General features: G+C 44.6%; 1 protein-coding gene across 1 annotated transcript in view; it reads right to left on the minus strand.

Moving 5' to 3' along the window:
- Positions 1-19,510, minus strand: part of UMODL1 (uromodulin like 1) — a 51,347-nt gene that overhangs the window by 23,223 nt on the left and 8,614 nt on the right. The window contains exons 3-12 of the mRNA XM_051770866.1: positions 15,625-15,786; positions 15,107-15,213; positions 13,172-13,364; positions 12,087-12,218; positions 11,159-11,278; positions 9,618-9,872; positions 8,044-8,156; positions 5,726-5,945; positions 2,095-2,232; positions 934-1,599 (exon numbers count right to left, since the gene is read on the minus strand). Of these exons, the coding sequence (XP_051626826.1) occupies positions 934-1,599; positions 2,095-2,232; positions 5,726-5,945; positions 8,044-8,156; positions 9,618-9,872; positions 11,159-11,278; positions 12,087-12,218; positions 13,172-13,364; positions 15,107-15,213; positions 15,625-15,786 (2,106 nt within the window). The remainder of the gene's footprint in view (positions 1-933; positions 1,600-2,094; positions 2,233-5,725; positions 5,946-8,043; positions 8,157-9,617; positions 9,873-11,158; positions 11,279-12,086; positions 12,219-13,171; positions 13,365-15,106; positions 15,214-15,624; positions 15,787-19,510) is intronic.

The following is a 19,510-nucleotide window of genomic DNA, read 5'->3' on the forward strand; positions in this document are numbered from 1 at the left end:
GAACTAGAAGCAGAGCTGGATAAGGGGAGACCACCATAAACAGGAGATCATAGGGGAGGGAGAGAGGAAAGAGCAGAGGTGAGTATGGTTTGGGATGAGAGAGATGAGGAGGGCACCGAGAGAGAATAAAGATAAGCAGAAAGAAATCTGAAATAACTACTGAATAGTAACACACTACAGAAGAAAATACATCTAGTGATAGGCAGAGACAGCAGCATTCCTATCCCAAAAAAAGCTGTAGTTTTAAAGACCAAGTCTGACTGTAACTTTGAAATATGATTCAGCCCCGACCAACAGAAAAATCCCCTAATTAGCTGCAACACATCTGCCCAAACCCAAACAGATTAAGCCCTCTCCGACAGCCTTGTTATTCTCAGTTACAGCTCTTGAAAAAACATCTCACAGGTTTCCAGGCAGCTCCTGCCTCACAGGGGATTTATGGGGGACTCTGACTCATCATCCTCTGGTGAGAGGAATAGGAAGGCAGGTCGTTTGCCTCCCTGGCTCTGTAAGTTAACTCTATAGGCAGCTGCTGCTGCAGTGCCCTGGTGCCAGAGGATGCAGGAGAAACCAAGATGTGTGGCAAAAGGACAAGCAGCAAATGCTGTGATGAGCCACGTTCAGTGCATCCTGAGTGCTTCCTCCTATTTGTGCTTCCTCCTCTATTATGGGTTTCCTCCTCTTTGAGACGAAGAAATGTAACACGGATAAAACCAACTGCCAAATTGCCAGGAAGAGAAATCATTTTGAGAAGCTGATTTAGAAAAAAAAGTGCCAGCTCCTGCAGGAAAACAATTTTGACACCGAAAAACTAGTTTCAGACACCTTCATCCCAGAGCTCTGATTCCAGCTGTGCATCTTTGCCGACTTTGAGAGAGGTTTTGCCTCTCACACAGCTGAATTACTGTGGGTGTGGATCCCCACCATACTCACTGTGATCCATAGCTGGGCCTGGCATCAGGCTGGGAGCTGGAGAGGCACCTGGAAAAGCTGGAGACCCCAGGGATCCAGTGTATTCCTGGGACCAAGAGCTGTTCTCTCTTGCCACCTCCACATCTGCTCCAAGAGTGGCGTTGAGGGTGGGAACAGCAGCATTCCCTGTGGCCAGCAGAGCTGTGCCAGGGCCACCTCGAGAGCTGGCCTGGGGCACACCAGGAATTCTGGTGGTAGCAGAGGCTGTTTGATTTGGAAATGCCAGCAATGGGGAGCTGAGTTGCTCCTGCCCAGCTGTGCCCATGGGAATGTCTGTGAGAGCAGCCTCTGGCCGTGGTGCTCCAGGGGAAGCCTTTTCCAGGGAGCTTTGCTGCCATGGACTTGTGTCTGCCCAACTCTCTGTGCTCACAGCCAGTGCCTTGCTGGCTGTGGTCCCCGTGGCTTTGGGGCTGTCAAAGCCCACCTGTGCTGCCAGACCTTTTTTCCAAGGGGCTGAAGGAGCACTGGTGGGACACACTTGTTTGTCACCCAGGGGCAGCGAAGAGGCCGCTGTCTCAGTGGCAGCAGGAGATGCAAGGCCTGCAGGGCTTCCTTCTTCAGGAGCAAACTCTGTGCTGTTTCTTGTTTCAGGAGCCATTGTTTCAGCCAGAGGATCCACAATCTCACCTACAACACAGGAAACACATTTAAATGGGACCTCAGGCTGGAAGAGAAAGCACCGGGGTCTGACCTGAAAATGATACCAAGGCCCCTCAACCACATGTTAGAACATTGCAGAAACAGCTCTTGGCTATTCATTAACACCCTGTAGCATATGTGGGTTTTATAGGGCTGAATCTTCTTTGTGACTACACAAAGAGGCAGATTTGATTCCTGGGTCTCCTCTTCTGCTTGCCAGGCCATGGACCTTTACAGTGGGAGGAAATTAGCCACAGACACACCAAAAGAGGAAAAATTACTCCTTGTTGCTCATCAGTCAGTTATTTCAGAGGGATTTCATCTGAAGAGGTATATATATATAAGGTTCAGAGACAGATCAGATACAATCTTTCAGCAAAGGTGTAATTACATGAACAGATGGCATAAAAGCAGAGGTAAAACCCCACAACTTATTCCAACATTTCATGGCAAAGAAAAACCACATGCCAGTCTTTTGCTCACCCTCACAGTTCCTTCCAGGTCTGGATGGATTGGTATCCATGGTTGTCTTGCATCTGCACATGTAGGAGCCCATCAAATTGATACACTCTGCAAACACAGAGCAGTCGTTCTCGGTGTGAGAAGCGCATTCATCCCAGTCTGCAGACCAAAACAAGAACATGGGTCAGAAAGCCTCCCTTCTGGCTGCATTAAGATGAAAATAATAATAAAGCAGTCATTTTTAAGTTTATTAATGTGGTCTTCTTTTTGCATCATTTATCTGTCAGCCAAGCTGAGTGATGGAACACACTATCTGCATGGTTATCCTCTCAGATATAAAAGTTTTGCTCTTGTACTCTGAAAAATATTTTCTCTGTGTAAAGGCTTCTTTAACAATTATTTTTAGAAGTAAAAACTTACTTGAAATGAAAAAAATACTGCGGGTTTGTGCTATAGCCATATCAAAAGCACACACTATACCAAGTTTTGTGTACAGTACCTCCAGATACATCAGGAAATTAATAGATCTGTTACCATTAGCTACTAGTAGCTAGTGAACATTAAATAGAGACTTAATCCAAATAATCTTCCACATCAAATAAAAAGTAAATGCAAGTAACTCCCACGGGAAGCACTCTTCCATTCTTAACAAAGGAAGGGCTAAGGGCAAAATCTCTTTTTACACAAGATTTCTTCTCAAATGTAATACTGTAAAACTGTGACCCTCTTTCTGGTAGTCTCAGAAAATAGCTTCTGGTTCATCAGTGCATGGATATGCTCTAAGGATGTCCCTTATGTCTGGTTTCAGCTGCTCTGAATCAGTTAGAGATGCTTCTTTCATGCAATTATAGACCTATTTTAATGCTGAGTCTCTTCGCTCTGGAGGGATTCATGTCTGATGTCTTGTATTGCTTTTCACACCCTGTTCCAGCAAACCTGCAAAGGCTGAGTTAGTGCTTTGGACATGAATAATGTCAGTGAATCCCACGTGAGCCCTCCCTGTGTGCACTCCCTCATGGATACACCTTCCCTGCCTCAGGGCTGTGAGAGAGGGAGAGCAGCAAACCAGACTGAAAACTGTGTCTTGGGACAAATAATTCTAATCAGAGGCAGAAAATTGTTTTGAACAACACATTAGCATAAATGCTTGTTCTGCAAACAGGCAGAGATTAATGACTATGATTATTTGTCCTAAACAAAGGAATGCCCCATTCTGTGTGCATGCACATACATGCACTCCTCTTTCTGCTTGCAGACAGCCTTCCCCTTTTACTTCCTTTCAGATAATACTTCAGTTCTTTTCCTTTCTTTGTCATTAGCTAATTGTTGTGTCCATGATAGCCTCCATCAGACAACTTCATGTGCCTGTGGCCAGCATCTGCTTATTATATTACAGCCTAAGCCACTTAGAGGGAATGCAGAAAAGTGCAGGATTGACTAAACACCAGCAATGAAAGTGCTCTCATTAATTCCTTACTGTGCTGTGAAGTAATTGCGACTCCTGATGGCTTCACACACCATCGGAGAGATGCTCCCGTGCTAATTGCCAAATAACTTACATTCACTGGCTCCATTGTCTCTGAGGGTTTCCTTTCTCCTCACTTAGCACGGCTTTTTAAGCAAATTCCTTCACCTCTGATGGCCACACTCAATCATGCATCACCCCAAAACACTTTCGTTCCCATCTCAGTGCTCACTGGCACCAGTACATCACTCGGGCATGTACGTACACACACACACAAACACACAGCTCTTTTTACCTCTATAACCATCACATCTCAGCCAAGGTGTGCTCTGTGCTCTCTTTCTGCTCTCTTGGCATCTCTCTGGCCTTTCACATTTGGCACTTCCCTACACACACACCCCTCAACCAACAGTCCTGCTCTGAAAATTATAAAAACCCCCACCTTTGTGTTCGCTGTGATTACCCATTATACTTGTAAGGGACACACACAATGGGTAAAAATCTGTGACATTCCTTGCCTAATGATGTTGCAGGTGCTAAAAGCCTGAGTGATTTCACAGGAAACACACTGGAGAAGAAACCCAAAGGAATCATTTTGGATTCAGGGAGTCCTGGAGCTGAAAACAGTTGGTGGGTCAGAGAGTAGTGGTGAGAGGCATCACCTTCACTTGCTGTACTCTTACAGTTCTCCAGGAATTGGCTCCTGGCTGCTACTGAGGATGTGATATTGGGCCTGACTCACCACACATCCCTTTCTCTTTTCTTACCATGCCTCACACAACAGATTTTATTGTCTCTATTCATCATGGCAATAAACTTAATAATTTATGCATCTTCAAAGAGAGATGCAATTCCTCCACTCCCTTCAGTTGTTCTCTCCCTTCTGACTTCTCATCCCTGCTTTTCACGGTTGAACTCACTGTCACTAAACCAAGCACAAAGCCTTGTGGTGGCCAGGCTCCACAGAGGATCCCATGTGGGATTACTGGGTTTACTGCCAAAGGTCACATCCTGGGGCTCTCAAGGGTCAGGAAGCAAAAAATACCCCATTATACAAATCTTTCCTTCGTGTTCTTCACTCCTTATTTTCCACATTTGACTTAGGAAACTCATGTCAAACAAATGTTCCTTTGGGCAGAGCTAAGAAATAACCCGTTTTCTCTGCCCCTAAGGAGGAGTGGAGGAGTTGGCCATGCTCCTGGATGAGAGTGGTGCTACTGGAAGCCACCTGCTTTTCTGCAATCCAAGTGACAGTCCAGAGCTATTACCTTCCTCCTCCACACTCTCCGTCCCAGGATCAATAACAATTGTAAAGTATTTTGGCACACATCAGCATCTTGCAATTCAGTATCTGCTGCCACTGGGATATCTGTGGCCTTTGGATGCAATTTGTCTCTTCTGTTTTTTTCCTGTCCTGTTCTCCTTAACCTCCACATGCTCTGCACCTTCAAGACTCCAGAAGGAGTTTTCCCTGCTCACAGTAAATAAGCTTTTAAGGGCTCAACACACTGGGAGAGAAGAATAACCTATTCTGTTGGCTTTGGCAACTTTCTGAACTCTGGCTGTCTCTGCCAGCTGGGAAACCTGAAGCCAGAACTTAGTCCTTTGAAGATAAAAATGGTGATTGCTGAAGATCAAACAAAGGCCTCGTTTAACATAAATTCCATGTGTGTTTCTTTAGTCCTATTTACAGGAAGGACATTTGGGAATTTCTCTGGCCGGGTTTCCAGAGTGAAGATGTTAGATTTCTTTTCTTAAACCCTGGCCCAAACACAGCCCCACAGTCTTGAAGCACAAAACTGTCTGGAGGGAGTGTGTATCCAAAGGCTGCAAATATTCCACAGTAATCCTATCTGCAATTCAGCATGAGAAAGATATGGCAAATGTCCAACTGGGGACAGAGAGGAGAGGGAGGAAAATAAATAGGGAAACTAAGGGCTCAACTCCTTAAAAACACTGGAGGGAAGCAGTGCCTGCAGGTACCTGGGGACAGCCAATACTCCTTTGCCTGACCCTTCCAGGCTTATGGATAAAGCTCATGGAGGAGCTGTCACATCATGGTTTTCCCTCCAACAAACCACATATTTTTTCTCCCTATAAAGCACATTTTGTGAAGAATACTGGTGAGTGTGATCAAAGCAAAAACCCTGTTTTCTTCTTTAGAAAAATAATAATAATAAAAATTACCTCCTACTGCAGTGTTTTGCTGATCCACCAAAATCATGGAACTGTTGTGCAGGTAGGAAAGCACTGGGGCAAATGTGGAGGCATTGACTGGAAGCTCAGGATCCTGCACAGTGATTCTGAGCCTCACAATGACACTTCCAGCCTGCAGGGATTCAATCTGCAATTTCAGCTTCCCAGATTTGTATAAAGCAGAAATGTCAGGTGGAAATGAATTTTCAAGCTGAGCAAAGGGAGAGAAGCATCGACAATTAGGAAGCCAACAGGAAAACCTCCTTTAAAACTCAATTAGGATGCTACATTTTTAAATATTTATGTATGCACAACATAGAAAATGTTGTAAAACAAGTGCCAAAGCATTTCAGAAATCTTTACTTTTCAGAGATTATTGAGGCCCAAAGTAATGTGAGTCTCCTTGGTGCACCCTTTGAAAATGGTATCCATCTGACCACTGATCTTACAAACCAAACTTCATTTTGGCTCAAGAGAGAAGGTTCCCTCCTGGTCCTGTTTGCCTGGGCCAGAGCAGAACTGGCCCAGCTCATGTTAGCTCTGTATGTCATGCAAGTGTTTTGTCCCAAGCCTCCTGTATACTCACCTCTGCACTCCCAGAATCTGGAATTGGATCATCTCCCCTGTGCTTTGACCAGCATCTGGCTTGATTTTGACTACTACCAGCTAGGAGTCCCCCAGGGAGGGTTTGCCTTTTGCCACAACCCTGGGTCCAGCCCCAACAGGCAATCCCAGTGTGACCACTGTGTTTTGGGAGACCCAATTGCATGGATGCAGGCTAGTTTGTGCCAGTTAGGGTTAGTGCCAGAGAACGGCTCAGGAAATATTTCATTTACCACTGTAGGCATAGGTATAGTTCCTAAGGAGTATTTGGAACTCACCAGTTCAAGTTCATCCTGCAGCTGAGTCCAATAATAAAGAAATCTCAGGGTGAGAGACAAGAAAAATGGCGGTGGATAACTTCAATAAAATGTGTTTGAGACAGCCCAGCCTCAAGGCAACATCACAATTACACCATGGTTAATTACCAGCCTGGTGAGCAGTCACGTCAGCTGAACAAATGGCATTGCTCTGAACAACAAGGCTGGCACACTGCTGTCAATATTTGAGCTGTGCAAGAATTGGAAGTTCTTCCTTACTCCTCTAGAAGGCAGCTCCTTGCTTGAGCCTTTGTTCCTTCATACACCTCAAAGCATGCCTTTGAGCACGCATTGCAGAGCCATAAATCAGCACAGCTTCGTTCCCATTCAGTCAGAGTTTGCTCCAAAAAATTCCTACAAACAAGCTGTTTGACTGGTCTAAGCTCACATCAGGGTGGGGAGGCAAGAAAAGGAGGAGAGAGGAAGTGAGAGGGGGATGTTATGCTCCCAAACACCCAGGGAGGCAGAGACAGCACAGATGGGAAATGCTCCTTTTCCTTCACAACCCCATGATGTCAATTAGATCTGCATTAGTCTCAGAGAAGATTCACTCACCAAAATCCTCCTACACAACAAAAGTGAACAATTTGCAACCGTGGGAAATGAAACCGTGTCAGGAGGTTCAGCTTGCAGTTTCTCATAGGCAAATCCTCTCCCCTGCTGCCTTTGAAAGTAAAGCTCCATTATTGGTGTTGGGTTTTTTTCCCAGATTTAAATTTACTTATATTTATGAGTCACCCTTTGTTTTGGGAAAGTCTCATTTTGGATGGAGATCCCAATTCCTCTGTATGGGCCCTGTTCTCTGCAGCAAAACTGTAGGAGATTGCTCCATCTGAAACTCCCCCCACCTTTTTTGGGAAGCCGAGAGCTGGTAATGGGCTTCATGACTCAAGTTTTGTTCGTGGTTGGTTACACCTGAGCATGGACAGTGGCTACAATTGTGCAGGCAGTGAACGTGGCTGGAGGAGAAAGCCTGATCCAGCCACTTTTCCTAAAAGAAGAAAGAGCTTTGAGAGCAGTCAGACATTTATTGAGACGACAGCGCTGAAATGAATGCCAGGAATGTCATTTCAATAACCCATTAAAAAGCCTCAAGTCAATTTAGTGTGAGTTTATTGCCAAACTAAAGATCCAAGATCCTGTTGCATGCCTGCATTTATAATTCCTTTACTCTTCTGTGGGGGAAAATTCTCATTGGCTCCATTGCTAACAAGGCCAGGGGCTTGATATGTCTAGTCAGTTGAATTTTGTTTTAATTATAAAGAAAGGTCACAGGAAGCAGCATGATAATTTTCAAGGGATATTTCAGCCAGGCATAAAGTCCTCTAGTAGACTAAATGAATCTTAAATGGAAAAAAAATGTATTGCCCACAGATATTTTAATGTTACCTCTGTAAGAAACAGCCTTGAAAATTCTTCATATGCTGAGCTGCTGGAATTATGTAAATCATCAGTGAAGTTGTAGTTGAGAATCCTTAGAGTAACATCAAATATCTGGGCCTCTGTAGGACACAACATTAAAACACACACTGAGAAAGGAGGAGAGGAAAGGATTCAGTCAAAACTGATGTACCCAGACCAAAATCTCAGATGATGGAAGGAGAAGGGAGGATGAAACTGAGAGAGTTTGATATTAAATAAAGAAAATACAGCCAAAAGGCTGCTACGAGTGTCCTGCACATTGAGAAGATGCACTTACCTCAGGCCCAAACAGACATTGAGGTGCCTGATTGCTACTACATGAGAACTGGGTATACACATACCTTTATATGTGGGTATACTCATATCTGGACCTGACCCTACATAACTCCTGACTTGAAATTACATCCAGGGTTGAACTGCCAGTAAGTTCATCTTTGGCCCACCAATCAAAATGTTTTTGTCTATTTTCCTCATCTTGGTAGTATGGATAATAAATATATTCCTAAAGTGAAAATATAACAAAAAGCAGTGCATGGCACTTCTCTGGTGAGCCCTGACAGATAACATAAGGAGCACAGGAGCCAAAACCAAGAGCCAAGGAATCTATAACTGCTGTAGCCTGTATAAACAGTCTGAGGCTGTTACTCTTTGGACTGATCTTTGGAAAACTTTTCTTTTTCTCAAGGGCTCCAGCTTCACATTCTGAAGTTCAGCCCTCTGTTTTCATAACCACTAGACCTCCTACTTTCCCTCTACAAAGGGAGTAATTTCCTTCTGACCCAAACTGGAGTCATCCTTCATCTGATCAAAGGGAAGGCTCTTATGGATAAACATGAACAGCAGCAGTCTCACTGTGGTCAGTAATAAATACTTCACTGCCTGCTCTTCAAAAAAAATGGGGAGAGATTTATTTCTTTATTTGCATGAAGGCCTAGGAAATAATTTAAGGCCAAAGGAAAAGGAAAATTATGTTTGATCAACACACAGGAAGCCACCATCACTGGTTACTTGAACCAAACTGGGTAGGTAGTCTGTAAGCTTTCTTACTCAGCTCTTGTTATTCCCTTTAATCCTTTATTCAGCTGAATCTGCCCTTCCTCCTGGCACTTTTGTTAGCTCAGCTGAGCCCTTGACAAACCAGTTGACTGGATTTCTTGCTAGCCACAGGCATCAGCCAGGAAAAATGGGGCCTGATGGGAGACGAGTGGCAGCAGAATGCAGTGCCAGGCACCAAAGAAATGCAAACCAGAAGAATTCTAGATTAGCCTGATATCTGTAATAGTTTAAGTCAGCTCCAGCACTGCTTTATCAACTAGTGCTTGATAGTCTGGCTTGGACAAATGCTGGGAAAAAAAGTGATGAAATGTGAAGATGATGGGAAATGCTGTTCAGCGAGGACCAAATGGATCATTGCTGAACTGCAGGTGAATGGAGAGCAGCTTCAGGGTGAGAGAAGGAAGGAGAGAGGGAATATATTTTAAGTTGTATATCTATTTCAATATATCTTAAAATGCATGTATATTTGAAGGTGTCTCTTTTACCTGTTTTAACACTTTGACGGGAGATGATGGTTTTTCCACATGTTTCATAGCGGACCTCGACTGAATACATCACACCTGCTTCCAGAAGAGACACATCCATTTTCATTTCCTCTGTCTTCAGGTCTTGGACAGTCTCCTGGCCCTTGAACACTTGGACTTGGAAAGTGTTGTTCAGAGGAGAAGTGACATGCCAGGACATTTCAAAACTGTTGCTGGTAACGCTGAAGATTCGGTGGTTTGTCACTGCAGAAGGATCTACTGACGTCCCAGGAAGAGTTAGCACAGAAAAAGCAGCGTTTCACCTCTAAAGCACTGTGCTATTCTAGCTCCACTATAGACAAACATTTTGACAATCAACAGGGTAAAGGTCCTCTTTAGGTCAGGACAGAATCTGCCCCCCTCACACTGCCAGGTCCCCTCACCCATGAACCATCCCACTGGAGTGGTTAATTTGGTGCTTACTCTTTTCATTTCCCTTTGCTATATGTATTTGTGTTGACTCATAGAACTCTAGAATGGTTTGGGCTGGAAGGGACCTTAAAGGTCATCCAGTTCCAAACCCCCTGCCATGGGCAGGGACACCTTCCACTATCCAAGGTTGCTCCAAGCCCCGTCCAACCTGGCCTTGGACACTTCCAGGGATGGGGCAGCCACGATTTCTCCCGGCAAACTAATCTCCACTGAATGTCTAGGAACAATAATAACCGGGCAGTGAGCTACAGGTGCAAGCAACAGGAATAGTTTGGAAGAGTGAATCTGTGTACTCTTACATGTGTTGACACCTGCTTTGCCTCTTGTCACTTTAATCACCAAAATGCACCTCTTCAGGCAAAGGTTGTCTGGATTTATGCCCGGAAAACCCCCACAGACCCCAGCTTGCAGAGGCTGGGGGCAGAGTGGTGTGCAGCACTGCACCTGTTATTCCTCTCTAGTCCAGTGAAATCGTTGTCATGCCAATGGGAAAAGACAAGACCCTTCAGAGATGATTCCTCCTCGAAGGAGGAGGTGTCCAAACTGGGTAGGATGAATTGCCCTCCAGCAGAGCCAGTCTGTCTCCACTAACTAGAGAGAGATCCCAGACTAGACACCTCTCCTGCAGAAGCTGGGGTCAGGTGAGATGAGCATCACATCCCATGCTAACACGGAGACCATGTCATTCTGCTACCACAACTTCAATTCTTTCATGCTGATGGTTAGACTAAGAAAAAACGTTTGTTTTTGTAAGTTGCTTCAATAATAAAAAATTGTTTCCAGGACTCTGAGCCAGGTGGTTGCCAAACACCCCTGAAGCCATCCCCCCCTGCACTAGAGGTGCCTCAGTTTAATTCCTCTAGCTTCAGCTTGGATCAGAAGATGTGGATGAAGATCAAGAATATCCAACCTGTCTCTCTGAACTCAGCAAAGAACTACTGAAAGCTATTTCCTCTCACAAGAAGGACGGGGTGTTTTTAAAAGGGCTGTGATAACTCTTATCTGAAAGGAATCTAGGAGTGACTGAATTAAAATCAAGACAATATTCATTAAAATCCAAGATAACTTACAGCATCCAGCATCTGCAGATTGGTTAGTTATGGACAAAAGACTTGAATTCATTACAGAAGGAGAGCTATTGCTGGTACTAATGGCATCTACTGCTGAACTTGGAGTAGATGCTGCAAAGCCTAAGGGGAAATAGTGTTATCAAAGAGTTAGAGTATTCCTAACAAAGCAAATCCCAAATAATACCATTCATGTTTTCCACAGCTGGAAAGCAGCAATAGAAGTAACATAAATAGAAAATAAGTACATTATCATATCACAAAAGCATAAAATAATACATTATCTTAATTTTTGAGATTAAAGGATTGTAGAATTGTTCTCTAGCTAAAGTATCGAATCTGTAAGCAGTTACTCATCTCATTAACTTAAAGCCTATTATCAGGCCCATTGATGCCTGTGGGCTTTAAGTACATGCCTCTATATTTTGCTGGGCTGGTACCACAAGGTATTATTTCATCCAGTGCCAAACTCCAGCTCTCTGCAGTAAAGGACTAGGGAACAGTGGAGCAGCTCAGGGTGGGATCATACAACCACTGAGTCTGGGCTGCATTCATGCAGTCAAAATGGAGAAAAAAACTAAACATTTTTATAAATAACATCATTAATTGTTTCCCAGGAGGCTGGGGAGATGCACTGGTGGTGAATGATGTTCTGAGAAGCAGTCAGGGTCTGAAGTTAGAGGTTTTGGCAGATGAGTAAGGACAGTTGAGGGTGAGATAGGAGAAACAGCAAGGGACTGTGAAATAAATACACTGCATTTCAATCAGAAGCAGGTAACAGCTGGCTTATGTGGCATCTCCTCCCAGCAGGAGGAGAAGGGGCACTGAGTCCTCCAGAAATCCTTGCTCTGCAGGTGACTCCTGTGACAGACAGCAAATTCCCACAGAAACTTCCTCTATGTTTCCCCAAGGTGAGATCTATGTTTCTTACCTTCCTTCCTTTGGCTCAGCTGGTGAGGGATGACATGGGCATGAGGGTCACAGCTGTAATAACCCTCCAGGTTTACACAGGTGCTTTTCTGGGGGCAGGCATTGAGTTCAGTGTAGGAACATTCATTGACATCTAGGGAGAGGAACACACCTTGCACAGACACTGATATCAGCATTGAGACTGATCTGCAGTGTGTGTAAACCAGGCTCTGGATATGATAAATTCAGTGCAAATCTGCAGTAACTCTTAAAATAATTCTGGATGTACATGGGTGCAAAGAAATTGGAATCCTGCCCTTCCCCAAAGCAGTTACAACCCTCTCACTTTTTACTCCATTTCTTTGGAATTAGAGGACAGTTAGGGGGCAGCTCCTGCTTACAGCTGCAGGATGTCATCCAAACCTAAGAGATGTCAGCAGAAGAGGAAGGAGACCTGCTGAAAGTGATTCCACTGACAGTTGGACTGAGTAAACACAGAATAAAAAGCATGGAAAGTGGGGCTTATGGATTAACTTCAGGAGTACAAATGTTCAGACAGCTACACAGCAACGAGTAGATTCACAAAACTTAAAACTAAAATACTGAAATGTTTACCTAACAGTTAAAAAGTAGGTAGTAATACGTTATAAGGATTAACAGACTATCAATGTGACTTGTTTCATGCAAGCTACTGATAGCAACACATCTATAGCAATAGAGTATATCTGCTTCCCAAGAAAACACTTTTCTTAAGGGCCTGTTGAATATAACTAATGTGGACAATATGATAAATATGGACACCTTTGCTTTTTCTTTTGAAAATGGGCTATACTATTGGGAGAAAATATATTTAATTGAGCATTCAGGAGCATTCCCTTCTAAACTATTAAATCTAAAATTATTATTATTATTATTATTATTAACTACAGCCCTCTCCATCCTTTAACGGAAATGTCAGGGCCATATTTGCAAATATTACAAGATCCACTACACAATCTTTGAAAGCAAATTAATAGTCATATAAATGAAAATGCAAGTGAAGGGGGATGAAACCTCCTAAAAAAAGCTTCTCCCCTCCCCCCTCATGACAGGATTGTAATCAATGACCTTGCACTTGCGTGTCAATCACTTCATACACGCGTTTCACCACGTCACCCAGGGAAGAAGAGACCTCAGCCAGCAGAGCCGGCTGGTGCAGCCCAAGGAGAACCTGGGAGGTCACTGTCCCGGCGTGTATCCCTGCAGGATTGCTCTGGATGTGGTGCACAGAGCCATTCAAGGGCTGCAACGCGCCAGTGATCTGGAAAACAGGGGAACAAACACTCGAGCACCTCGTTCATTTCTCAGCGCAGCTGAGGCGTAAATTATGCCACGATTATTATCATAATCTGAGTGGAGAAAGCAGCAAATCAGAAAACGTGGCAAAGTGGTAACATTTAGGCCTGTCTTTATGCGTTCTTATTATCACATTTCACAACTAATTTATATTATAGTAGTGCCAAGCTAAGGGAGGTGTGGAGCTGATCTCAAAACACTTAGGCAGAAGGATGTAATCCAGGAATATACGGGAAAAGTCCTGCTTTGCAAAGTCCCAATAGACATACATTACACATGCTGCTACAATTCATCTGTAAAAAAGCTGTCCAACACTTCTGACTTTCAACAGCTAAAAGGACTGCTGGCAAAGGGATAGGAAAGAAAAAGAAGAAAAGCAATAGACTGAGGATGAAAAGTGGGATTGAGGGCCACAGAGAGACCCCAGAGAGAGACCAAGCCACCCCAACTGAGTGTCAGGAATGAGAGAAGGGATGTGGTGGTGGGCCTGGAAGAAATTCCTCTGAATAGCAGCTTGTTAATAGTCCCTATTTCTCTAGTGTTTTACTTTGACATAGCTTGTTTTAGACCAAGATATAAAAGTCTTTTTAGATCCTTGCCCTCTATTCCTTACCACACAGTGACAGGACCAAGATTTTTTTTTTTACAAGGATATGAGAAGGGGTAATTCAGGTGGAGGAAGAGTTACATCCATGCTGCTGCTATCATTTCTATTCTCCTGCCCATCAGTGATGGCAGATTATGGCAGGTGGGTTTCCTTTGCTACTTGCCCACTCCCGGCTGGAAACTGGGGAAGACTAGAAATAAAAATGTAGGGAATTAGGGACCTGCCCTCTTGGGTGCCTTTCAAAGGCCATATCCAAGCCTGATTTTCTCCATGGGAAATGCTTGGGTTTGTGGCCTGGAGGGTCTTGTCCTAGTTTATCAATCCATTTCCTAAGTACCCCTGAGAGGACAGAAAGACCCTCTCTGCCTGAGCAAGGCTTTAGTTTGTGGCCTGGTCCCTCCTGCAGACCCTCCTTTCGGGAAGTGTGCCTCACACCTCTTCCAGGGCTGTGTTTTCCTTGGTTACCTGCGACTCTTCCTCCTTGACACGTTGGGGACAGGGACAGATTTACTGCTGCTAACCCATTCCCAAGGCAGAGCCTTTGGTCCTACAGCAAAAATATGACACTCTGCTGTCTGCCCCAGCCCTGATTCTGGTGGAAAGATTGACGATGCAACACCCTTGTCCCAACACAGTCCCCTGTCCTAATCCTGTTTTTTCACAGCGAAACTTCTGGCACTGCTGAGCCCACGTGCCTTGTACGTCCCGGTGCCAGGGATCGGGTTTGTCTCTTGAAAGGTTTGACTCAAAACTCCTTATCACACTTTGGAGGTCTTGAAATCTGGTCCCAGTCAGTCATAGGTCCAAAGCTTAACTCAATCAGTGCTGGAGCAATCACCATTTAAGCAGGAAAACCCCTATATTTCAGAATGTCTTTAAATTGCCCTTGGAAGAGACGTTAAAAATTTACTAGAGGAGCTGATAAATCAACATCACTTGAATTGCTTAAGGACGCAGCTGACATTCAGTAATCAGAAATACATTAGGGCCAAAACCAAAAATTAATCTGGCAGAAATGAGGGGGAGCAAGGGGTGGCCCCTGAGTAACAGAAACGAGGACACAACAAGCAGCACACGGGATTGTTCATGTTTGTACATACCATGGAGTGCAAAAGGCGGGAATGATTCAGAAGGTGGGAATCCACTCTGATTAATTCATTAAAATCCATTTTCACAAGCACTGTCACGTTGTACCAGAATGTTCTTCCTGAAGTGTACGAAATAGAACAGCCAAGTCATCTGAGGCCTGATGCTATAGAAAGCAACAGAGCTATAGGAAAGCTCTGAGAGAACAAAGCAGGATTTAACTTGGCAAATACGAAGGGCCCAGGTACAGCCCGTCACCTACTGCCTCCTTTGCCATATGCCACCTCTTTTGCAGGTGCCAGCAAAGGAGAACAAGCCAAGGAAGGTCCACGGGACCTGCAGCACCCACACACTGCTCAGTGCTCCCGGGTGCAAGCACTGAAGCTGAATATCATGGAACTGATCCAAGGCAGATTCCCGTATTTGTTTTATGAAGAGCTATGGTAACAGTTTTCCTGCCCAATCCCACCCTCAGAAGGAAAAATTAAGCATATTTCTGTTAGAAGCAGTCCTGAATTTATCAGTAACATACCCTCTGGCATTGGGTCCACACAGCCTGCTCCTTTGGATGAGTTGCAGCATTTTTTGAGCCCTGGACACTCAGTATCGAACGTGCAAGGATAATCAGAGGTTTCCATGTTCTCCATTGGACAAATACCAGGTCTTGAGGCAAACACACTGGATCTGTTGAGTGCTAAGTAACAAAAACATTTCTGAGAACAAAAATATAGAAAATTGTTTCCACAAAATTGTGCTATTTAATTTATAGCAAACACCTCCTCCTCACTTTAGAAGAGCATCTGTTCTGAGGTTTTCACGGGGAGAAAACAACAGCCTAAAAATACCCTTATTTAATTCCAAGGGCATAAATGCTCTCAGATCTTTCTCTCTCTCGTGACATTTCTGCTACAGAAATTTTGGATTTGTAAATTTCCATTGATAATTATTCTAACTTCCCTGGCACAAGGCTGACCTTTAGTTACAGTAATTGTGGGTGTTCCATGAGAGCGGAGACACGATGTAGTTCTCTGGTACAGGTGAGTGGGTTACACAGGAGGACAGGAGAGCAGAACTGAGCCCGTGGCTGCAGCCTGGCAGCACCTGCTCTGTACCAGCTGGCCACTCCAGGAGGTTGGTAGCCCATGCCAGAGAGCCCTGCAGAGAGGGCAGCTAGGGCAGAAGGTTGCTGCTTCCAAGTCAAGGGCAGTCAGTGGTCCTGACTCAATTCCAGGACATATTTCTCTCCAGAGGAAAAGAGAAAACATTTCTAAGCCTTACAATCACTACTTTTACCCACGGTCTCAAACGCAGCTCCATGCTCGGCTCTGGTCTTTCTAATCAACCTGAAAGATTTCTCTTTTCCATTCATCCTGCACCTACAGATTTTCGATCCATTACTGGGCAATTAAAGTCAGCCAGGAGGAAAATTAACCTGATTCTTGCAATGGAAATAGTTGTGGTGCAGAAAAACCACATTTGACATAATAAAGCCCATAGAAAGTGAAAAGTCCACAACAAATTATAAATCTATCATGAATCATCAGTTCTGTGGGTTTACAGTTTCTGTTATCCCAAGACTCTGGATGACAGTAAATGTGAGGTTTCTGAGAAGCAGAAGGGGATACTGATACTGATTTCTGGCCTCACTGAAGTAACCTTCTTAAACAGGGAAATTAATTAATCAAGATTTAAACTAAATCTATGTAACTTGCTGCCACATGCACATTCCAAGTTCCCCCCTCTGCCAGTCTGTGGGAGACTGGAGGTTACTGCAAGCAGAAAGCCTCAGCTTTTTGGCACACTCCATAACAGTTCTCATTTTTAGCACTCCAAATCCCCAGCTCAATCTACAGTTGAGGGATTGAGCTCAAACTATGGCCTGCAAAACTCAACATGTGCAATTTTCAACCATTTACGCAAGTGGACATACAGAGATATTTGCTCAAAGAATTAGGCTATTAAAGCAGTGGTTTGTGTCCTTCTAAGGGCCCACAGTATCCCTGTCAAGGGCTCTGAAAGGTAACTGTGAAAAGTAGGCATAATTTAATGATGGGAGTTACCTCCACTGAAAAACCTTCCCAAATCCAGATGCTGGGGAACAGGGAAGACACTGAGTTGAGATGTCTCAGTAGGATGCAGGTTATTTGCACGCATATTTTTAAAGATCTGCATGTAGAGCACATGGGATGGCATTTCCCACACTGTTTTGTGTTGTATTTCATCTGCTGTGTGCATGTATTTTGTGTGCACACATCCAATGAGCAAAAGCTTTAACAAGGCTTTGAGCATCTTTCACAGATGCTCTTGGTGTGAGACCCACAAGAGCTCTGGGCAGCAAATTAGGAAACTCTGTCCCTGTTCCCAAACCCAATGAATGTCTGGCTGCCCCACAGGGAGCAGGATTTGTCCTGCTACCTAATGCAGCCTGTTATAGGCCTTTTCATGCCTGTAAACCAAAGTAACTCACTCTCTTTAGTCTCTCACAGGACCAACTCTGCCTCCAAAGTTCACTCTGAGTCATAGGCCTCATAGGATAAGAAAAAAAAAAATCGACCCTGTGCAATCTTACTCAACTTACTTTGGGTCCAGCAAGCCCCAGGAATCCTATTCTGCTTCTCAGTATAGACCAGGAACCTCTGCTTCTGGCTCTGGGGCTGGCACTATGGGTTGTCCCTCCAAACAGGTCTTACTTCTGGAAATATTCTTCCTGATTTTCAGTCTAAAATCACAATAAGGTGTGATATGGCTTCGGATGCCCTTAGAGGAGCCTCCCAGACATTCCCAGTCTCATGTGATTGCTCCATCCCAGCCTCCTGTGCAGGGAGCTAAGCAGCCTCTCACACCAGAGCACCAAGGGATTTCCCTGTATTAGTATATTCCCTGTTCATCAGTGCTCCTTACTATTCAGAACCAGGTGGATCTTGGTAAGCTGGACCCAAGCATGTGAATTCCTCCAGCTCTCAGATTCAGGTGCAGTTCAAGCAGGTTTGAGGCTCAAAGCAGAATTTTTTCCACCTGGGTCTCTCTCTCTTTTTTTTTTTTTTTTTTTTTGCTTGTTTAACTGCAGTGTAAATGGCTTAATGAGTCACATGCAGTCTCAGAAAACACTATTGAATCCTGGCCCAGTGCCTCCCTGGCCATTTATCTGAAATCAAAAGGTCATCGTTTTTGGATCAGCGGAAACAGGGATGGATTCACTTCACATTTCTGCCTAATTGTACCAGATGCACTTTGAAAATTCAGTTTATGCTCTCCACTTCAATAACGTTGGGGACAGTCACCTACCAAGCAACGCTGCCAGCACTGGGAGCAAGCCAGCCAACTCCTCTGTCAGTTGGACAAAGTACAGGCTTTTCTCCTCTGTTATTTACATAAATGTATGGAAACAGAGCTGCAGCACCCAGTGCTTAGCAACCAAAGGTCAACTACCAGCCTGCCCACTGGAGAGCCACTGGATCTGCTGTGGCTGCAGGAGGGAGGGATCTCCCTGGAGACTGATGCTGAAGGACACCATTATCTCAGCCATGATACCCTCCCTCTGCCTCCTTCCACCTGGAGGGGACAGGGTTCATCCAGAGGGACCAGCACCCTTCATTCATCTCAGGTATCAGAAGGTGGAGACAAATCCATGAAATTATAGAAAGAGTCCCTGGCAAAGTCTGTTCCAAAGGCAGACTGGAAGATTTCATCATATGTTTTGTGGGACTTTGAGCATTGGTAGACTTTACCTGCTCACGTGGATGTTTTCCATCCTAATTCCTTCTCCAAGGGTTAATTGGGTTGTGTGTTGGTCCAGTAGCTGACTAATATTTAACACCCTTCCCTGTGGAAAGCTCTGTCATCCACTAGAACATATTCAGAAGCCATGGGCTGAAATTTGGCAAGGATGCAGCTGTGGGACAAGGGGGGACCACGGCCTTCAAAGAAAGACTTGTAAGAAAAGACTACTAAAAAGACAAGGACTTTTGTCTTGAAGAAGAGGAGCCTGAGGGGGATGTGACCAAGGTTTACAAAAGCCCAAAGGCAGAGGGCAAGGTGAAAGCAGAGCTGGTTTTCACCAGAGCCCACAGTAATAAAATGAGTAAAAGCACACATTTCTTTACCTAAATGGATTGTGGAGGCAGACAGCTTCAGCGGGCTCAAAAAGGGACAAGACAGTTCCCAGACAGGATTCCCATAAGCAGACACTACAAGGAACAGGCAGGGACAGACCCTCTGATGCCTATAATCCCATTTCTGCAGCTGCTGAGAGCACACAAGGGACCCAAACTGCAGGGCAGGGAGAGACACCTGCTCCTGGGTGAAGTTCCATAGGGCATTTTGGCACCTTCCCACCCCAGGCAGATGCTGTAACGCTGCCCATATGTGACACCACCATCCCATGGCTTTCTGGTGACAGCCCAAGCATAGAGGACAGC

Source organism: Manacus candei, unplaced genomic scaffold (genome assembly GCF_025592945.1).
Source record: "Manacus candei isolate 608988 ecotype Guabito, Panama unplaced genomic scaffold, ASM2559294v1 h1tg000126l, whole genome shotgun sequence".
Classification (NCBI taxonomy): domain Eukaryota; kingdom Metazoa; phylum Chordata; class Aves; order Passeriformes; family Pipridae; genus Manacus; species Manacus candei.